The sequence below is a fragment of the Mizuhopecten yessoensis genome, unplaced genomic scaffold, assembly GCF_002113885.1.
Source record: "Mizuhopecten yessoensis strain PY_sf001 unplaced genomic scaffold, ASM211388v2 scaffold716275, whole genome shotgun sequence".
Taxonomy (NCBI): domain Eukaryota; kingdom Metazoa; phylum Mollusca; class Bivalvia; order Pectinida; family Pectinidae; genus Mizuhopecten; species Mizuhopecten yessoensis.
In genome coordinates this window covers 275,062-292,608 of record NW_018480035.1, presented here as the reverse complement: position 1 = coordinate 292,608, position 17,547 = coordinate 275,062, and the positions used below count along the sequence as shown (strand labels likewise).

At 38.2% G+C, this 17,547-nt stretch overlaps 2 protein-coding genes across 12 annotated transcripts in view; one reads left to right on the top strand and one right to left on the bottom strand.

The window, feature by feature from the left end:
• Positions 1 to 17,547, top strand: part of LOC110442531 — a 141,859-nt gene that overhangs the window by 86,145 nt on the left and 38,167 nt on the right. The window lies entirely within an intron of this gene.
• Positions 3,236 to 14,278, bottom strand: LOC110442532 (BTB/POZ domain-containing protein 17-like). 6 transcript variants are annotated; one of them, XM_021486183.1, is made up of 2 exons: positions 14,064 to 14,278; positions 3,236 to 5,646 (listed from the first exon to the last, which is right to left on the bottom strand). In XM_021486183.1, exon 2 carries the CDS (start codon positions 5,496 to 5,498, stop codon positions 4,056 to 4,058), a length of 1,443 nt encoding a protein of 480 aa, XP_021341858.1. In that variant the 5' UTR covers positions 5,499 to 5,646; positions 14,064 to 14,278; the 3' UTR covers positions 3,236 to 4,055. The 6 variants fall into 6 exon arrangements, with proteins under 6 accessions (XP_021341858.1, XP_021341861.1, XP_021341862.1 ...); XM_021486186.1 differs by lacking the exon at positions 14,064 to 14,278 and adding an exon at positions 13,153 to 13,435; XM_021486187.1 differs by lacking the exon at positions 14,064 to 14,278 and adding an exon at positions 10,149 to 10,228.

Sequence of the window (17,547 nt, the reverse complement as noted above, 5' to 3'; positions counted from 1 at the left end):
TCCAACTGTTACATGTGGTTTACCTATCCGCCCTGACGTATCCCATGTGCCGAAGAATTAGCCTCATTCTCGAAGGACTCCATCCCTAACTTATCCCTAACAAGTCGTTTACGTCCTGGGGAACACGGCCCCCCTCTACGAGAGGCTGGGCCAGAAACTTACCCACCATGCCAAGACAGCTCAAAATACCTTATTGATAAAATTGGATGATCTAAAAAGCATTAAACTTAATTTTCCTGTGAAAGGAAAATAAATACAAACGGGATTTAGCTGTGGCTGTATGCCCAGAATCTTGAGGCTTTAGTGAATATAGATGATAACCTAATGGTTATTAGATTGAACCTCTGGTCCCGCTATGTGGAAGGCGAGGTAGAAGATGTCTGACGGGAGATTAACTTCTCATTTGTCTACCAAAAGTTTGTCCAAATTAAATTGAGTTTTTGCTGTACTTGACTATAATATAATTAGAGGCCACTGCTGTGTATGTAGTTGGTGCGCATCAAGGATGTAATTAAATGGAGCGAGGTAAACTCACAACAGGAGATGCACATGCACTCTGCCTGTGTATTGGGCTCGTCGTGGCGCGCTCATGTTGCACGCGAGGGTTATAGATGAAATCTTGGTCGCTTCCACTGTGCCTTACGTACGTAGAGTACCATCAAACCCTGAACAAACCACCTGTTTTTCGTGCGTGTCAATAATGTGCAAACAAGATTAATTCATGTGTTTTAGCAAACAAAATTGTCTAAACATCAATTTGCGATCCTCAGTTGAATTTTCTCAATTGGTTATACAGAATATATTTGCGCCTGATTTTATAAAAATTCTTTTTGCAGGCCAGCACTTAACTTCAGCATTATTCACTTAAGGGTGTATGCTACCTTACACTTTATTATTGTGATTTGTATTAGAAGTATCTCTTGTACAAACATTTGATTAACGTGTAATCATTCAGAATTACCTGAAAATTATCAATGCATTGATTTTTTGTCTACCTTTCAAATGACTGCATTAGATAAGTCCCGAGTAATTAGAAAGGATTTTTTTTTGGTTTCTTAACTTTGAACTCAACATATGCTCGTTAATGTAAGTGACAGTCTAGGTTCTGATCATGTTAAAAACTCACTGCCAGGACACTAAATTACTCTTGATTCTGGAATATTTTGGTTAAACTTGTTCAGATTAGAGATGAAAATATGTTTTAAGTAAGATTCTGTATTATTCTGAGTTTCTTATAGACAGGTAAATACTGAAAGTTTAGGGTTCTCTATAGACAGGGTGAAAGAACAATTATGTTTTTTGCATGACACTGGATTACTCAGTGTTCTGTTTAGACAGGTGAATACAGTTAGTATGTTTTACACAAGAATCTGGATTACACAGATGTCTGTATAACGATCGGTTAATGCTGAAGTATGCTTTACGAAAGTTTCTGGATTATGCAAGATTCTGACTAGACAGGTCAATACTAGAAGTATGATTTATACATGTTCTTGATTACTCAAGTTTCAGTATAGACAGGTTCAAATTGAAAATGTAGGTTTTACACAGAAAGGCCCTTGTTTATTAAGGTTCATCAGTTGAAAGGCTTATTGAGATAAAAAATATATGGAAGATTTCTTCATAATTTAAAAATTTGAATGTCATGGGATTCAAAAAAGTCAACTTCAAATGATTAACACAAATAGAAATATATATTCAACATTTTACAAAAAAAATAACTTTTTGAAAATTTTGCTTAATATATGATGCAACTGATTGCTATAAGACATTATTGGAATGTGTTTGATGGCCTTATTATATATTCAGTACGGATCTGGTCTGTGAAATTTGTACGATCTGGTACAAGGTCACATACCAGTGTATATCTATATCTGGAAAAGCGTGAATTTCTCAAAATTAGATAATTCCTGTAATTACTTAATGATATTTCTTATCTCAGATATTTCTCTAATTTACGTTCATCAGTGTTTGGTCATTTCAAATATTCCTTTTGATCAGTGAACTGTATTCCCCAATGAACAATATTGGAGGGAAGAGTGCCAAATATTTCTTCTAATTGTGTGAAGACGTTTTTAATTCTCATCGGTATTTGGAATCTGTGATTCCAAAGCATAATCTTAAAATTTTCACACTTGAATGATAAGATTTCACAGTTTAAAAATTACGAAATTATTTACGTGTATCGCTGCGAAAATAATTTTAGCCTGAGTGGCATACCGGATTTCGTGAGGGCTAGCACTGATGGCTGGCTGCCTCTCCAACTTCCCGCTCTGAGTTTAATTTTACTGAAGATGTTGTCAATTATCTGATGATTATATACTCACACAATCAAAGGGAACGTAACATGTTTAGCTTATACTAGAGTCAAAATGTCAAAAGAATCCCTTTCTTTTTAAGTCTGACATTCTTCTACCGAGGCTGGGATTTTCTCAGGCAGGTTCCCCTTATCGTTGGAAGATTCATTTAAAGTAGATAGCTAAATTTTGTCTTGTACATTTTCCCTTTGGACATGAAAGATTTCAAAGTTTCCAGTCAGTTTAACGACTAGATTAAATTAAGCCATTAAAAATTAAATGTTGTTCCTACAATCAGATTGGAGGTCGGAGCTATGAAGGATAATACGTCGTCGGAGCTATGAAGGATAATACGTTGTCGGCTTCTAGCTTTATTTGGTGCCAACACACACTATTAAATGTATTATTGATAACTGCTGGGCCTTTGACGGAATTACCTTTTTTTCTTCCGAGAAATCAAATATTTGGCTGTAACGCAAATTTTATAGCATTTCAGATTCACCGATATAAAAGTTCATTAATTTCATTGAAAATGTCCATTATTTTCCTATAAAGTTTAATCAGTAATTTTGCATAAGAAAAAAAAGAAACATTAAATACCTTTAACATGACTGTATAATATTAATTCATTTAAGAAATGGCCTTTTTACCCCCAAACAATTAGCTGAAGATATTAATCCATTTGGCACCGGAATGTTTTGTAAACGTTTGTCTTCGACTTTGGATCTCTTTATTTGCTACGTGCCGGATATAATCAGTAAAAATGTTTTTTTTTATCAATTTAGTCTTGTGACACCACATAACTAAACACGGTTAAAACATAAAGCCAGTTTAGCTATAATTATAAAATTCAAGCAGAACTGTAACAGCCATTTTGATCTTTCTAAAAAGATCAAGTTATTATCATACAGGAATGATACAAATATAGACAATTTGAATTTATTTAAATAGTTTATTGTAATTTGTCATTGTCGTCAAATATAAAGCAGGCGGAGTGATATTTCATTATTTATAAATGTGACATAGCCACTCACACTGCCTAAGAACACATGCATGTATTAATGAAAGCCCCCTATGTCCGACTGGGGCCATATTTCCTTCTGCTTCAGATATGTCATTACACGGGTCTGACAGAATCCTTCCCGGGTTGACTCCCCAATCTCTGCCGAGATTGAAAAAACAGTCATTGTTATTGATTGTGAGATTTTTTTGAAACCACAAAAAAAAATTCATAATTTAACAAATTGCATTAGAGACAAAAGTTCAAATAGAAAAACATAGCAATTATCATGCCTGCTCAAGTTGGATCTGATAGTTCTCCGGAATTACCATATTCTGTCACATTGTCTGCATCAGAAAGTCATATCTTGATTCTAATTATAATTCCAACAGAGGTCGTCTGCCAATTCATAATTTCCTTAAAGGTAAATAAATCCTTCAATAAATGCACTTTTTTTGCTAGTAATCCTTGAATGTAAAAACTTAAATATTTAACGTGCCTGATTGCTGGTCATTGCAAGTAAATAAATCCTTCATTCATAATGCACATTGATGTCGATGACGATTGAAAGCTTAATGTTTCTTCAAGAAAAGCACTTTTAAACAAATGGTTCACAAAATTAAATCCTTTGAAAAATACATATGATTTTGGTGCTAGTTTTTCCGGTGATTTTCAGTGAGTATTCAGCTCTGAAATTCCGTCCGAAATTCAGCAAAGGTGATTTAAGGATAAACAAATAAAACACACTCCGATTGTCATCACCTGTATCCCACGTGGTGAACCTCTCCTGTCTTTGAGCCAGGGTTCCCAAACGTGCTGTTTGACACAATGTTTTGCACTAGATTCATAGCGGGTGGCATCGTCGGTGTCACCGGCTGATGAGCACTTGCCGCGGTAGAGGTTCGTGAGTCGCCGTTACCTTGAGACATGGGGTTACCGTTCAGAATGACGGAGGACGGAATCACGCCCGGAATCATTGACACTGTCACTGGTTCAGTATTACGAATCACATTGGGCCGAACGCTTTGAACGAGTTGCGAAGGAGTCAGATTTTGAACGAAGCTCACCGGTTGGTTAAGGCTCTGAACAAGAACACTGTGGTTCAGAATGTTTTGCTCCATGTTGGAGTGCGAGAGATTACTGGACGGCACGGTGCCGGCCATCATATTTGAATGAAGGTGATGAAGGTTGGCAATCTGGTCTGTTGACTGAGCGCGACTAGACAGAACACTGGGGGTAAATGAACGGGTTTGATAATGGCGTGGCGTATACTGCAATCCTGTAAACTCGTCCTTTGCTTCCGACAGGTCCTTGAAACAGTGATAGTGTACTGCATTATTCACCAACACTTGCACTTGGGGAAAGTTTCTGAATGCCCCATTCTTTTTGAGTTGGTATAAGATGCGTCGGTGAAGAAATGGGTACCTTATGTTAACGAGTATATCCTCAATAAGTGTCTTGTCACTCAGATTGTTTTTCTTCATCCAGTCTGTGGCGGAGGTGAGAATCAGGTTCTCCTCGGCCATACAATCGTCCGACCGGATTAGGTCACAAACAAGCTGCCAGCTACATGCTTGCCACCTGTCGCTTTGCACAAGCTCCTTGAATTTGGCACACAAGACTTTGAATGATAAACTCCGAATGTCCTCCGGGAATAAGTTACACTCGTATAAATCACAGACCACCTCAACTTGGAATCCACGAATATTTTCGTAAACTCCCATCATATTGTGTAATATTTGTGTTACATAACTTTGACAATGATGTACAAGAGACTTGACAGAGTATTTCGCCGCCAGCTTGTGAAGTGGGAGCACGTAGTCCCGATGAAGCCAAACCGCACCACTGTATATAAAGTAGAGAAATCGACTGAACACGAGGCTGCACTCGATAGACTCGTGCAGGCACAACACCGGCTTTTCATCAGAATCCAAACCACTTATTTCATTTAGTAAAGCAGCCAATGTGTCACTTTTCATTCCCAAGATCATCTTATGTCCATTGAACACAAATTGGCCATCGTTAACGTTGAGAACGACGTCACTCAAAGTCTCGTTGTCAAAAAGCGATTCAAAAGACTGTGATGTTTTCACTTTCTTACTTCCATCATTGATGTTGTCCGCACTGATTTCCTCGGTCCCGTTTTCTGGGGGCTTGGACGGGTCAGGATAGTGTTGACCGCTTGGACTGAACCTTTTCATTCTCCAACAACTGCATTTTACCACAAGCCTGCGAAACAGTTCATGTATGGCACAGCCCCTCGTCTTGTCTGTGTAGTAGATGTGACACGTCTTGCAGATGGTGTGTATCCCTCACTGTTGTTGTACACCAGTCATCCCTCAAGCAAATCTGAAAAGATAAAAATAAGCTCTAATTGAATACAAATCTATTGATAAAAGCATATATATGGCATTTAAGTTCCTCCAAATTGATTATGCGTCAACGTTTAACAGTTTTGGTGTGTCAGGCAAAACCAGGTAGACAGAGAGATTTTATGATGTCGGCGTGCGTTTGAAAGTATAAAGATTACCATTCGTAACTCAAGCTTGTCACAAACACAGTCACACATTTTACTCGCTCAGCAGCCCGAGCAAATTTCACTTTAATTTCTCCTTTAGAAAAAAGTTATGAAACCATTTTTTTCACTGTACATAAGTGTCATCTAGGTGGTGATTATGTGTAAACCACACCATCAAATTGTCCCGAAGAAACATTCTCTGATACAAAAGGTGGGAAATAGCACCTGGTGATGATCAGCATCAACCTAGTGTTGGAGTGAGACTCGGAGAGAGCTGTGTGATGAGGGGGTCGAATACAGGCAGCCCCTGAGTGCCAGCAATCACTACAGTGTTGGCCTTTTATATCGCTCGCCTGCCGCTCTTCAGTCAGGTGATCAAGCCAACATATAAGCTAATTAAAACTCCCCAATCAATAATTCATGCAAAATACTATCTCGTTCTAACTGCGCGGGTCGGTGAATGCATTTACAGTGATGTGGCCTGAATACACATACGCCCTCCCGGTTCAGTTCCCCCTCCCCCTTTCTCCTATAACACTCAAAATCCCCCCCCCCCCTCCCTGGAGGATGTTACATGCACTTTAGTTCCTCACAAAGGCAGCAATTTCTCCAAACTACCCGAGTTACAACCAATTACGGATGAAATGCATAGCTTTGTGCAATGGGTATTTGAAATTATAATTCTCCGATCCTGTACACAAGCGCAGCGAGAGGTGGTGGTGGTGGCGGAATGGATTGTGACATTTGACATGAGGGCGGGGAGGACAGCTAATCGCATTAATACTGATGGATGAAAATACTGATTGGATAAGAGGTGGTCATAGATATAGCGGTAATTAGCATGAAGTTAATTATCTCGTTAACACACCTGAACTCTCAGGTAACGAGATAGGCTTTTGATCAATAGTGAATTAGCTGTTAGGTTTGTGTGACCTGGACGTCTGTCTGTCTGTCTGTAAGGATAGGGTATGAATTATTGAGATGTGATTGTAAACAGAAGTATGATTAAGTTATATGTTATATGGCCGTTTCCCTTTCCACTTCAGATAAAACAAATTAGGTAATTGTTATTGTACCAACTGGCACTAATATTTTCGTATCACGGTGTTATTTTGACCAGTTTTTACACAGCTTGGGTGTTCCTCTTATCAAAACATGCAAATACTCACTGCTAATACATATACATATAGTATCTACTGATTACCATCCTTCTTGAACTTATATTTTATCATGTAGAATATTTACAGCATAAATTTTAAATGCAAATTGCTTATTACCATCATTTCGTATCGTAGGAATTTTTATTATGTTACGTTATTAGCTTGTTTTAGAAGCCATATGTTGTCTGAAAGCTTCTCAACAGCGACTAGAGAAAATATTTATAAGCTGTAGAGTCGTAAAATTAGAAACAATAACTTCACAGCGGTTGTATATAGGAAGGGATGTAATACAATTACACTCCGTCATTACGGTATTGTAACAGTCACGTAGTTAAAATAGAATCTGAAAATAAAACCAAGTATAAAGATACGATTGGCATAATAACAAGAGCACTTGAAGAATACTTCAACTTGTATACAGTCAATTGAAGTCAAGGACCTCTAGAAATATATATATCAGTGTAGGTAAGTTAGGTGTATAAAACTACATACCTTGGAGCGCTGCCTCCGATCTACACCTCTCTCCCTCTCTACACTACAAGCCTGTCCATGTATACATACGATTATAACCCATATTTAAACTGCCCCGGGCGTTTAATCAGCATAGACTATTTGTCTGACAAGTTTAATCTGGTTTAATGCAAACGTTTGCTGGACGATTGATTTGCATTGCCCACTAGATTAGGAAGTTTGTGTTTCCCTTCACTGGGCCTATCACCGATTCGGGTTATTCTGTGTGTCAATCATGCCGGTGAAATCGATCAGATTTGGTTTGATACATGATGTGTTAAACAATGATTCGTGCACCTTCGGCAGATATGGTTGGGTTTTTTGTGTGACTGTTTCCGTTGTGTCTTTATCGGGTTGTACACATTTTAGCAGTCTGGGTGTCTGCTATAGGAGGGACAAGTGTATTCAGCACAATTCTTTTCATAATCTTTTTCGGGACTGTGGGCAAATTTAAGTGCTGGCTGGGGAAAAAAATAAGGAAATTGCTAGGTTTTGGGACATTTATCAGTGCAGCTGCCAGAAATTAGTGTTTTTGCTTGGTCTGAGTCAGGGGTCGGTCCCGTAGTCCCGCAGAACTCTGTCACAACGCTCTAATACCATTCATCGGAGCACCAATATGCCGGAATTCGCTGTGATAAACTTCGAAAACATGGAGAATTCAGAATGACTGTAATGATTACGAAATTATAATGCATATTTCGATCTGGTGCATTGATGAGCTTGTTTGGCCTGTAAAAGTGGCCGTCTTGGGACTTGCGTGCCATATTTGGTGTCCTTAAAAGGGCCCAGAAAGCTGTATTAATGGTCCCTATAAACCTTTGCGAAGGTCAGCAGGCAGACAATGTAATCCCAATGGTATTATTCAAAATTCGTTTAAATTATACACACACTTGGCTTCTCATTTGCCTTCATTTAATACAGTTATGAAAATTTATGCAAAATGCTGATTAAAAAACGTAATTTCCTGGTTGAGAATAAAATAATATATTAGAGAAAAATATTTCAATGAAACTTTCGAAGAATAATCCATTCAATGAAGCATTATAGAGAAAATATAGCGATAGAGAGAAAAGAAATATATATGAGATTGAACTTTAAAGATGAAAAGAAATCACTTGAAATATAATTTTGTCTGTTGTAATCATGTGTTATGTCAATTGTCTGAACTTCTTCTGCGTAATTATTTGAAACTTGATCAAACGAGATTGAGAAATGAACAAGAAATATAGTTTCCATTGATAGTTTATGTCTGGTAAAAGTACATCTGTGAGTGACCTTGATCAGAGACTCATATATGTCTCTATCTATATTGAGATATTTATAGTCTTGACCACACATACAGCTTGATTGGTTGGAAGTGACCAGACCAATATTTCTGTCCAGAGAGCCATTGAGAATGTAGATGAGACAGATAATGACCAAACAGGGAAATGGCAAGACCTCCTAGACACATAAACCAAAACAACACTGCCTCAAGTGATGGAAGACGAAAAGAGAAAAATCTGACAGTAAGGATGACTTGTGGACACAATGTCCACTCAGTGGTCACTAATGTCCAGTCACCTCGTAGGGTCACAGCACAGATGTCTGCGGACTGGCGGCAGAGGTGTTGGGAGAAGGTGTCGCTACAAATAGCCGCCCTACGGCTATTTGTTTGCTAGTGGACACGAGCATGGTGGCATGTCCAGTGTGATTGACAGCGTGTAGACAGGACGGCCTGGACGATTGACCAGTGAGAGGTGTATGATTAGTTATGATAGGCTTGATCGGCCATTTGTCCTCCCAGGACATCGGGCCTACATGGAAGGTCCTCCATAATAGATAGACATAATTATGATTGATATATGTACCTTAGCAAATCATGGCCTTTGTCACGATTGATTGATGACAAATATAAATAGTATACCTCATAATCACCCAGATATGTGGGCACCAAACCTATTATTGATTTCTATAGGCCTTCCAGCCATATCATAAATATTAAATAAAGTTATGAAAACAATTTCTTTCAAAAAAAATCCTTCAAAAAATTCTTTCAGTCTTGGTTATAACTCAATTTTAAATGCATTTCAAATACCAATCGCCTGATCGGTTTATTCAGACAGTTGAAAAAATTGTCTTGAAAAATTAATGTTTCAAAGTTTTCATAGAGAGAATTTATTTAAAAATCTTTTTCTGTGCATTGATTTTACGTTTCAAGTTCAAGACACTTGATCAGATGTTCTTTGAAATAAAAATGCAACGTACATGGTTTTAATTTAAACCAGAAGTGAGATACTTAGGACGAAAGTGGGAATCAAAAACACTTTCTAAACAAGAATTACAGGTTTGGATAGAAACAGAAGTGAACTCAATGTTTTTTTAACAAGAAATAACAGACTTAGGAAGGAAGTGGGTAAAATAATTTCCAACAGATTTGGAGGAAAAGTGGGTATGTGATAGGGCACCAGAAACTTCAGGTTTTAACCCGTTTACCCTTGAAATTGCATAATGAACTATTCCAACCTTTGAATTGGAAGGGTTCAAATGTGTCTTTAGGGTGAATGAGTACTGAATGATAAGAGTTAAAAGGGTTGCCAGAAACCCTCAGAAAGTCCCTGTAACGCTCACTGCATTCCTTTATGCTGTAAGACAATGATTACGAGATGGGTAAGACATCTTACCTTGATTGAGATGAATCTGTTCAAACTAAGCCAACTGTTTGGATTTTGGGATCGCTGAGGTCTATATACGTTACCACTGCACCGCGCTGTTTGTTTAATGTTACTCCATTGCAAATAAAAGTAAACGTTGATGTGTCTGTGTAGCCCTGTTATACTGTCGTAAAGATTTTTAGTGGCTAACTCTCGACTCTTATCAGCCTGGTAGTTTATTTTAACCACATACTAGACCTGATCACTCCATTGATCCGGTTTCTCTTTCCTTACACTTATTGATTTAATGCCCCTGATTCACTGAAATGATATCGGTGGGTTTCCTTGGAGATTGTATCTGCGTTACCCGGGGTACTTTGTCGTGTGTACCGGGTAATTGTCGCTGTACAGTGTAATATGATGACTGTAACACACAGACTCTTGTTACACTTGATTTATGAAAGTCAATAATATTAGTCAAAATAACGGTTTACCTTTTTAATGTCAAACTCTTTTATAGCATTTTTACGGAGGCTCGAGACTTTCACCTGGCCAAACCCGCATCCAACAGTCAGACCTACCAACTTGTCTTTATTTGCTAATGGGTTGTACTGATGTAGTATTATTAACGAACAAGGATTATTTAGATGATTTTTTTTTCAAATTATGTTTATGACCTTGATGGAGCTGACAAATATATCAGGAGGTTTTTTTCGTTCTTTTTCTTCACTTTTTATATCCATGATTGGGGTAATAATCAGTGCTACATTTAAAATATGTTTTTCCCTTTGTCAACCTTTTTTTATATTCTTGATAAATGGGAAATGATTGGTGCTGTGTATCTTTAGAATAAATATTTATAGTCCCTCACATTAAATTTCTATGGAGACCTGTACTGTTTTGAGTGTAAATGCATATACCAACATGCAGAACAAACCAATACTTCACAAGAGTATTTATACAGACTGACAAGCTCTGCTACTCCCTGCTACTCCCGAGGCAGCACAGGAGCAGGCAGGCAGGCAGGCAGACATATTTCATGGTATGATCGTGCTATTACACTTGATTAGCGGTGCTCCAGATGATTACCTATGCCCCAGAACAGCCGGATCATCAAACACCACACTGAGGAGGCCAACAGGAAAAGCCCCATTATCCGAGGGAGCCAGGAGATTGAAAAACAGATGAAGGGCAACGACTTGGAGACACAACGAGTCAAAAAAATTAGTTACAGTGATTGACATGCTACAAGAATTCAAAATGTTAAAAAAGACATTTCGAGTTGATATTTTTATCACCCCGGAAAGATCTTCAGTTCCCTGTGAGGGTTGTTTCTGTAATAACGGTGTAACACAGTCTGCCTAGGCTGTGAACTGACACCCAGAGGGACTTGAATGGGTTGGAACAGGAGGCAGATACCAAGAATCTGAACCTAGCGATTAAGAGATGACTAGGGGTTCCAAGGCCTCCAAAACTAGTGTACGGAAAGATATGAATATCAAGATGCTTGGAGAAATGAACCCAGCAGCAGGGAGATCCTAAAGATCGGAATAGAGGGTCCACAGGCACAGAGATCCGAAAGATCGGAATGGAGGGTCCACAGGCACAGAGGTCCTAAAGATCGGAATGGAGGGTCCACAGGCAGAGATCCTAAAGATCAGAATGGAGGGTCCACAGGCACAGAGATCCTAAAGATCGGAATGGAGGGTCCACAGGCACAGAGATCATTGGGTTTTGCAATAAGAACAGAGGCAGGCAGATCCTTTGGGTTTTATTGGGGGTTTAGGATTGGAGTTCCGAGGGTTCTGAAAGGAGGGTACAGCAACAGGAAGATCATGGGGCTCTGAACCTAGGACCCATAGGCATGGAGTTCCGAGGGTTCTGAAAGACAGGTACAGAAACGGAAAGAATAGGCATGGAGGTCCGAGGGTTCTGAAAGGATGGTACAGAAACAGGAAGATCAAGGGGCTCTAAACCTAGGAGCAATAGGCATGGAGTTTCAAGGGTTCTGGACCTTATAGGGAACAAAAAGACAATCTAAACTGAGGATAAAGACAGGAAGACAGAATGATATATCTAGCCGATGTGAGGCTGAGAGGTGATGATCTGATAGGCCACTTGAACAAATTAATACTGTCCTGTGTGTAATTGAGCCATGCAGCTGTAGTGTCATGTCCTCAGACACCCCCTGTACCGCCACACAGCCGGGAGGGTCCCATACTAGAACTTCCCCCCATTAATTGGTGTGTCAACGTTCCAGTAGCTGATATGATGAATGGCCAGAGTTGGGTGTTTGTCCCGTGAAACAAATACTTGATTAGACTAGATGGAGTTTCCTTTTAGTATGCAAAAAACGGAATTGAAGTACGGCTAACCTTTTAAACAATTATTCTAAACAAGGAGACACAGTGTTGTCGATAAAATTATCTCTGTATCGTTAAGAAATGTTTCCTTTGTGATATTAGATTTAACTTGGTTCCCGATGTCAATCCCCCCCCCCCCCTTCTTTTAATTAGTAATAGGGAGTGTTTATGTTTATGTTCCTTTGTTAATAACAACAATTATAAATTGTTGACTTAAAATATTCATTAAAGTGTCAAATCTTTATACTTGTCCTGACCAAATACTATTCAAATTTTTTTTTTGTGAATAACAGTAGAAATTTCTATAGGTTTTGTAGAAAGTTTAAATACTTTGTTGATATGTTATGATTTGGCCTCTGTAAGCTATGTTATTTCAGATTAAACGTAATTGAAAAGGAACCTTTGGTTTGACAGTTAGTGAATGAAAAGCATGGTAAGAGTAAGTACACCAAGAATTTTGTTTTGAATAGTTTTATTGAATGAAAATAATGAACTTAAGTGAAGTATAATGTAATTATTTTACAGCGTGAGTTCAACACATTAAACCTAATGGCATAATAACAAGTTAATATGTTGTCGGAATGTAGAAAAACAAGCAAACGTTCCAAACTGGTAAACAAATTAGCGTAGGACCCCGTCATAGAGCTGTTGTTATATACTAGCGACCTTACCTTAGTTTGTTCAAGTGATTCCTGTATAAACACAAACGATAAGTCCCCTGGTCCTCCTCCTGATCCTTTAGGAGGAGCGACTGTTATCATTTCGACTAAAATGTTGAAAGTACTCCACGTCTCCCTAACTAAACCAACACACCTACACGACCCTAACCCAGAAAACAAACGGCCGGCCGAACACACGGGGCCTAATGCCCACGTCCATCCATCATGTAATCACGGCCATCTCACTTTGGCTGTCATTCTCAATGTAACGGAGACAGGTGAAAATTATCCACACTTTTCCTTTTCTCTGCTATTCCGTTATGTTATACTCGACTTTTGTTAGCCTCTTGAAGAATAATTTATGTCGGCCATTCGGTACAGGCAGTAATTTTTTTTCTGTCACTATATATTAGTTTTCACAGGAAATACGAACCGATTACCTGTTGAAAATTATAATAGGGCAGATCGTAACTACATAAGTGAGATAGTAGCTAATGCGGGGAATGTTTTCTCCATGAATCACATGTATAGGGTGTTCAAAGTTGAACGGACTAATTTATTAAGAAACTCTTGACAATTACAGTCCATAGTCGCGTTAAAAACCTCCTTTAACTTATATGGCATACTGTGTTTACATGACTGCTAGTACTCGGGAGTGTTTTTCTATGTCATATTGTAGACGTAGGTCTACTGTTGTGCCGATTATCCCACGTTGTGTCAACACCAGTTGAACCCTAAGATTTAAAAGATCAAAGCTGATCGAGTTCTTACCTGAGTGGCCCTTAAGAAGTATGATGGACGGAAATGAACAATGTGATTATAGAGTGTCACCTGTATAGGTTGCACACGAGGAGGAGAAAACCAGATCCACGTTTTTTTTGCTGTGTATAAGTAGCTAATTTGATATACATATACATACTAACCTCCTGGCCAAGGGTCCATTAAACTTATACTGGGAGCTACAGACATGTATCCTTCATATCTTATATCCCAGTCATTGAGTGGCAAACAAAATCACTGTGACGCCTATACACTGCTGGTCGGATCAGATGTGAGCTGGTGTGTGTGTGTGTACTGGTAGGGTAAGATCCGCCTGGTCTGTACAGTGCACTCTGATTGGGCAAGTGTATGTTGTTGTAGAAAGGGGCGCTCAAGCATATCGCCAGACATATGTCTCCAACTTTCGGCTCCTGGGCAAAAAAAGTTGGGCCATTAAGGTCATTACGGAGTATTGTACTGGACGACAGGAAACTGTTCGTTCAAATTGTCAGTTATCCGCAAATCACTTATTATATACGCACAATGCATAAGAACAAAATGCCTCGGAAACATATACAAAAGAGCTCAATAAGAAATAACATACCCCTCCCCGAAAAACCTAAGTGCCAAACGACTTAAACATTGTCAAAGGCAATTTACATTCAGCCAAAGGAAAGGGCTAATAACTTACCAGAGAACTGCCAGTGAAAGAAGAAATAGGATAGTTCATATGCGAATTAAATGGCACTCGCTGCTGTCGATTGGCTTTGTCAGTTCTCTGGGAAAGTTTATATACGACTACTCAGAAGAAAGTCACCTGCTTCAAAGAGAGAGGAAAATAAGAAAAAGTTTTTCGGAGAAAATCATTTGTCTTCTTCGCCCAGCGATAGCTGCGTTGTCTTTGATGTATGATAGATTGCCATTTTTCTGCTCGGTTTTCAACTGCTGCCATAATTCAAGCAAGGCAGTGAAGTTGCAAAAGTTAAAATCAGATAATGTTTCATGCCCGTTATGTATATCTCTCTCACAGACATATCGCGTAGCTATTGATTAGTGGAGACCTCGATATAATTACTTACGAAAAATATTTATATACCTTAGAGATAATGATTTTTTCAGAAATTGATTTTTATAGATGAAAAGAAATATATTCAATTCAGAAAGCTGTAAATTATGCCTTGATATAATATTTTATGAGATGAAAAGTATCAAGTTAAAAAATAATGAAAACCTTTTCTCTTTAAGATGTATGATGAGCTTTATAATTGAATGTATTTCTTTTTTTCTTTTTTTCTGTCAATCTCTCTATTTATCTATTGGATATTTTTTATTAACCATTTTACCCCTATGTAACTTAAGTAAACTTGACTAGGCATTGATTTGGAAGAGTCTATTGTGGTCTACAGTGGTGAAAGGGTTAAATCTACCAGTGAGGACCATACATGATATACAGTAGGTAGTCACATCCAAATTCAATTTCTATCTCATATATATATATCACTAATTGGATGGATAGACAAGCCTTTTACTCTCCTGCCAAATGAATGAAATACATATGAGGAAAACTAATGCAGGACTTAATGAAATTGTTCTAGACATCTGGTGGAGCTTGATAGGTTCTGGGACTCAATACCGAGAAGGGTCAGTGAGGTTGGCACTCAATACCAGGCAGGGTCAGTGAGGTGAACTGCTCTGAAAGCTAAATTGTAGTCACAACGAAAAAATATTCTATAAATAAATTAAATACACAAATTGTAAGTGTCAGGATGTTTGATAAAATTACTCTAATGTTAAATTGACAAGCTTTCATGTTTTAAGGGGGAAAAAAAGTTGTTTTAATCAGTTCAATATTCCATAGTTCCGAACATGAGAAGGATTAAATATATAAGTTATTGTTTCCCAATCATCTTCATGAAATGTTTTGTTAGGTAATACAAATTCAATTTACATGAAGGATTAATAAAATATCAACTAATTTTCAATAGTTGTATCACTTTTCAATTATTTTGATGTAATTTTTTGTTCTTTCTCCTGATTTTGTTTTGTTGAATGAGAAATATTTTACATGGAAATATAACCAAATATGGAAAAAATAATCCCAGATTTTTTTGATTTTTTTTTACCATACCCTAGCTGGCAATGACCTGATGATGATGTTCGCTTCTTGTTAAGACTTATAATGCCTACCATATTGCCAAATTAGTAGGGAAAAAGGAACTCCATCAGCAGTCCATTTCCTGTGGACATTCTTGACACGACTGGCAATGATAAGTTGATTGAGTTAATAGGTAACAGCGTTCTGGCGAGGACGGTGCATCAGGAACAGGCCGGTGATCAGTCCGAAGGTTTAATCACCTGTACTTAGTGGTTCGGCACCGCTAATCCATATTGTGCAACAGCAATTTCCTGCCTACATATATATAGACCCTAATCACAGTTTCCTTATCAACCCGATATTTACCTTGCAACTTAGTGCTAGGACTATGCTGTGGTGAGGAAGGCATCGGCTAGGAGTGGAGTGTTGAAAGCTGGTTCGTGTGTACAATGGATAATATGGCCTGCTTCCTCTGATAGCTCTGTGCATGTATACTGTTGATGTTTTACCTTATTTATCATAGCCTGTGCTTACACTGGTGGGGCAGGGCCCTGTGCCATAGGCCCCTATCTACCAACAAACCCCTTTTCGAGATGCTGGGCCAAGTACCCTGTACCTTATATAACCTCGAGGCACCTTCCCCGATAAGCCCACCCCACATTGTCAACCTCTGAAAAAAACACCTGTGTCCTTAATAAATTTCCCTTTTCCCCCCCATTACTATAAAACTTTATTATACTGCCATTTTTTATTTATTTTTGAGAAATTATGACATTATAAAAGGGGTTTGGACATTATAAAGGGGTTTGGTGGTAAATCAAAGGAGAATTGTACAGAAAAAAAATAAAAAAATGGGACCTTGAAATACGATGGCGGTAAGCAAGATTGCAAATGAAATGAGGGACATTATATTAAGCTGTGACAATTATTTGAAGTTCATGGTTAAATACATGTCATATTTGTTTTCCCATGATAATTTACTGAATCAAACATATTCCTTAGGTTCCCCCGAGGTTTATTATAAATGTGGGTGTCTGGTTAACTTCCTTATAGTAGTTTCTCTACAGTGAATTTTTGAGAAGATGCAAAACTAAGATGAAGAATTTGAACATACGTACAATTTTTCGTAAGTATCGTTGATGCTTATGTCAAATAAGCTATAATATCAAGGTCACCAAATTTCCAAGTTTTTCTTGTAAAACTTCAAAACTTGCTTTGTTAAGAATCTGCTTTTCTGCAACATGCGGTGTGTAAGAGTTAGGTGAGCAGACCCATAGCTTCATCTGATAGACTTTAATCCCGGTGCCGACGTTCGAAAGAAAACCATCTGGCCCCCTTGCAAACGTGCGAGTGTTTTTTCAATGTTAAAAAACATGGTTGGGAATTTCACAAAGTTTGTGATGGGCTTTTATCAAAACAAGACCCAACACTAAGAGTGGGGAGCAAACAAGAGGAGAGCTCTTTCATCAGATTGAACGCACTGTTAGGTGGGTGTTTTACCAACAGAAATCACTGGTTCAACCTCCCCATACCCCCCCGCCCCCCGCCCCCAT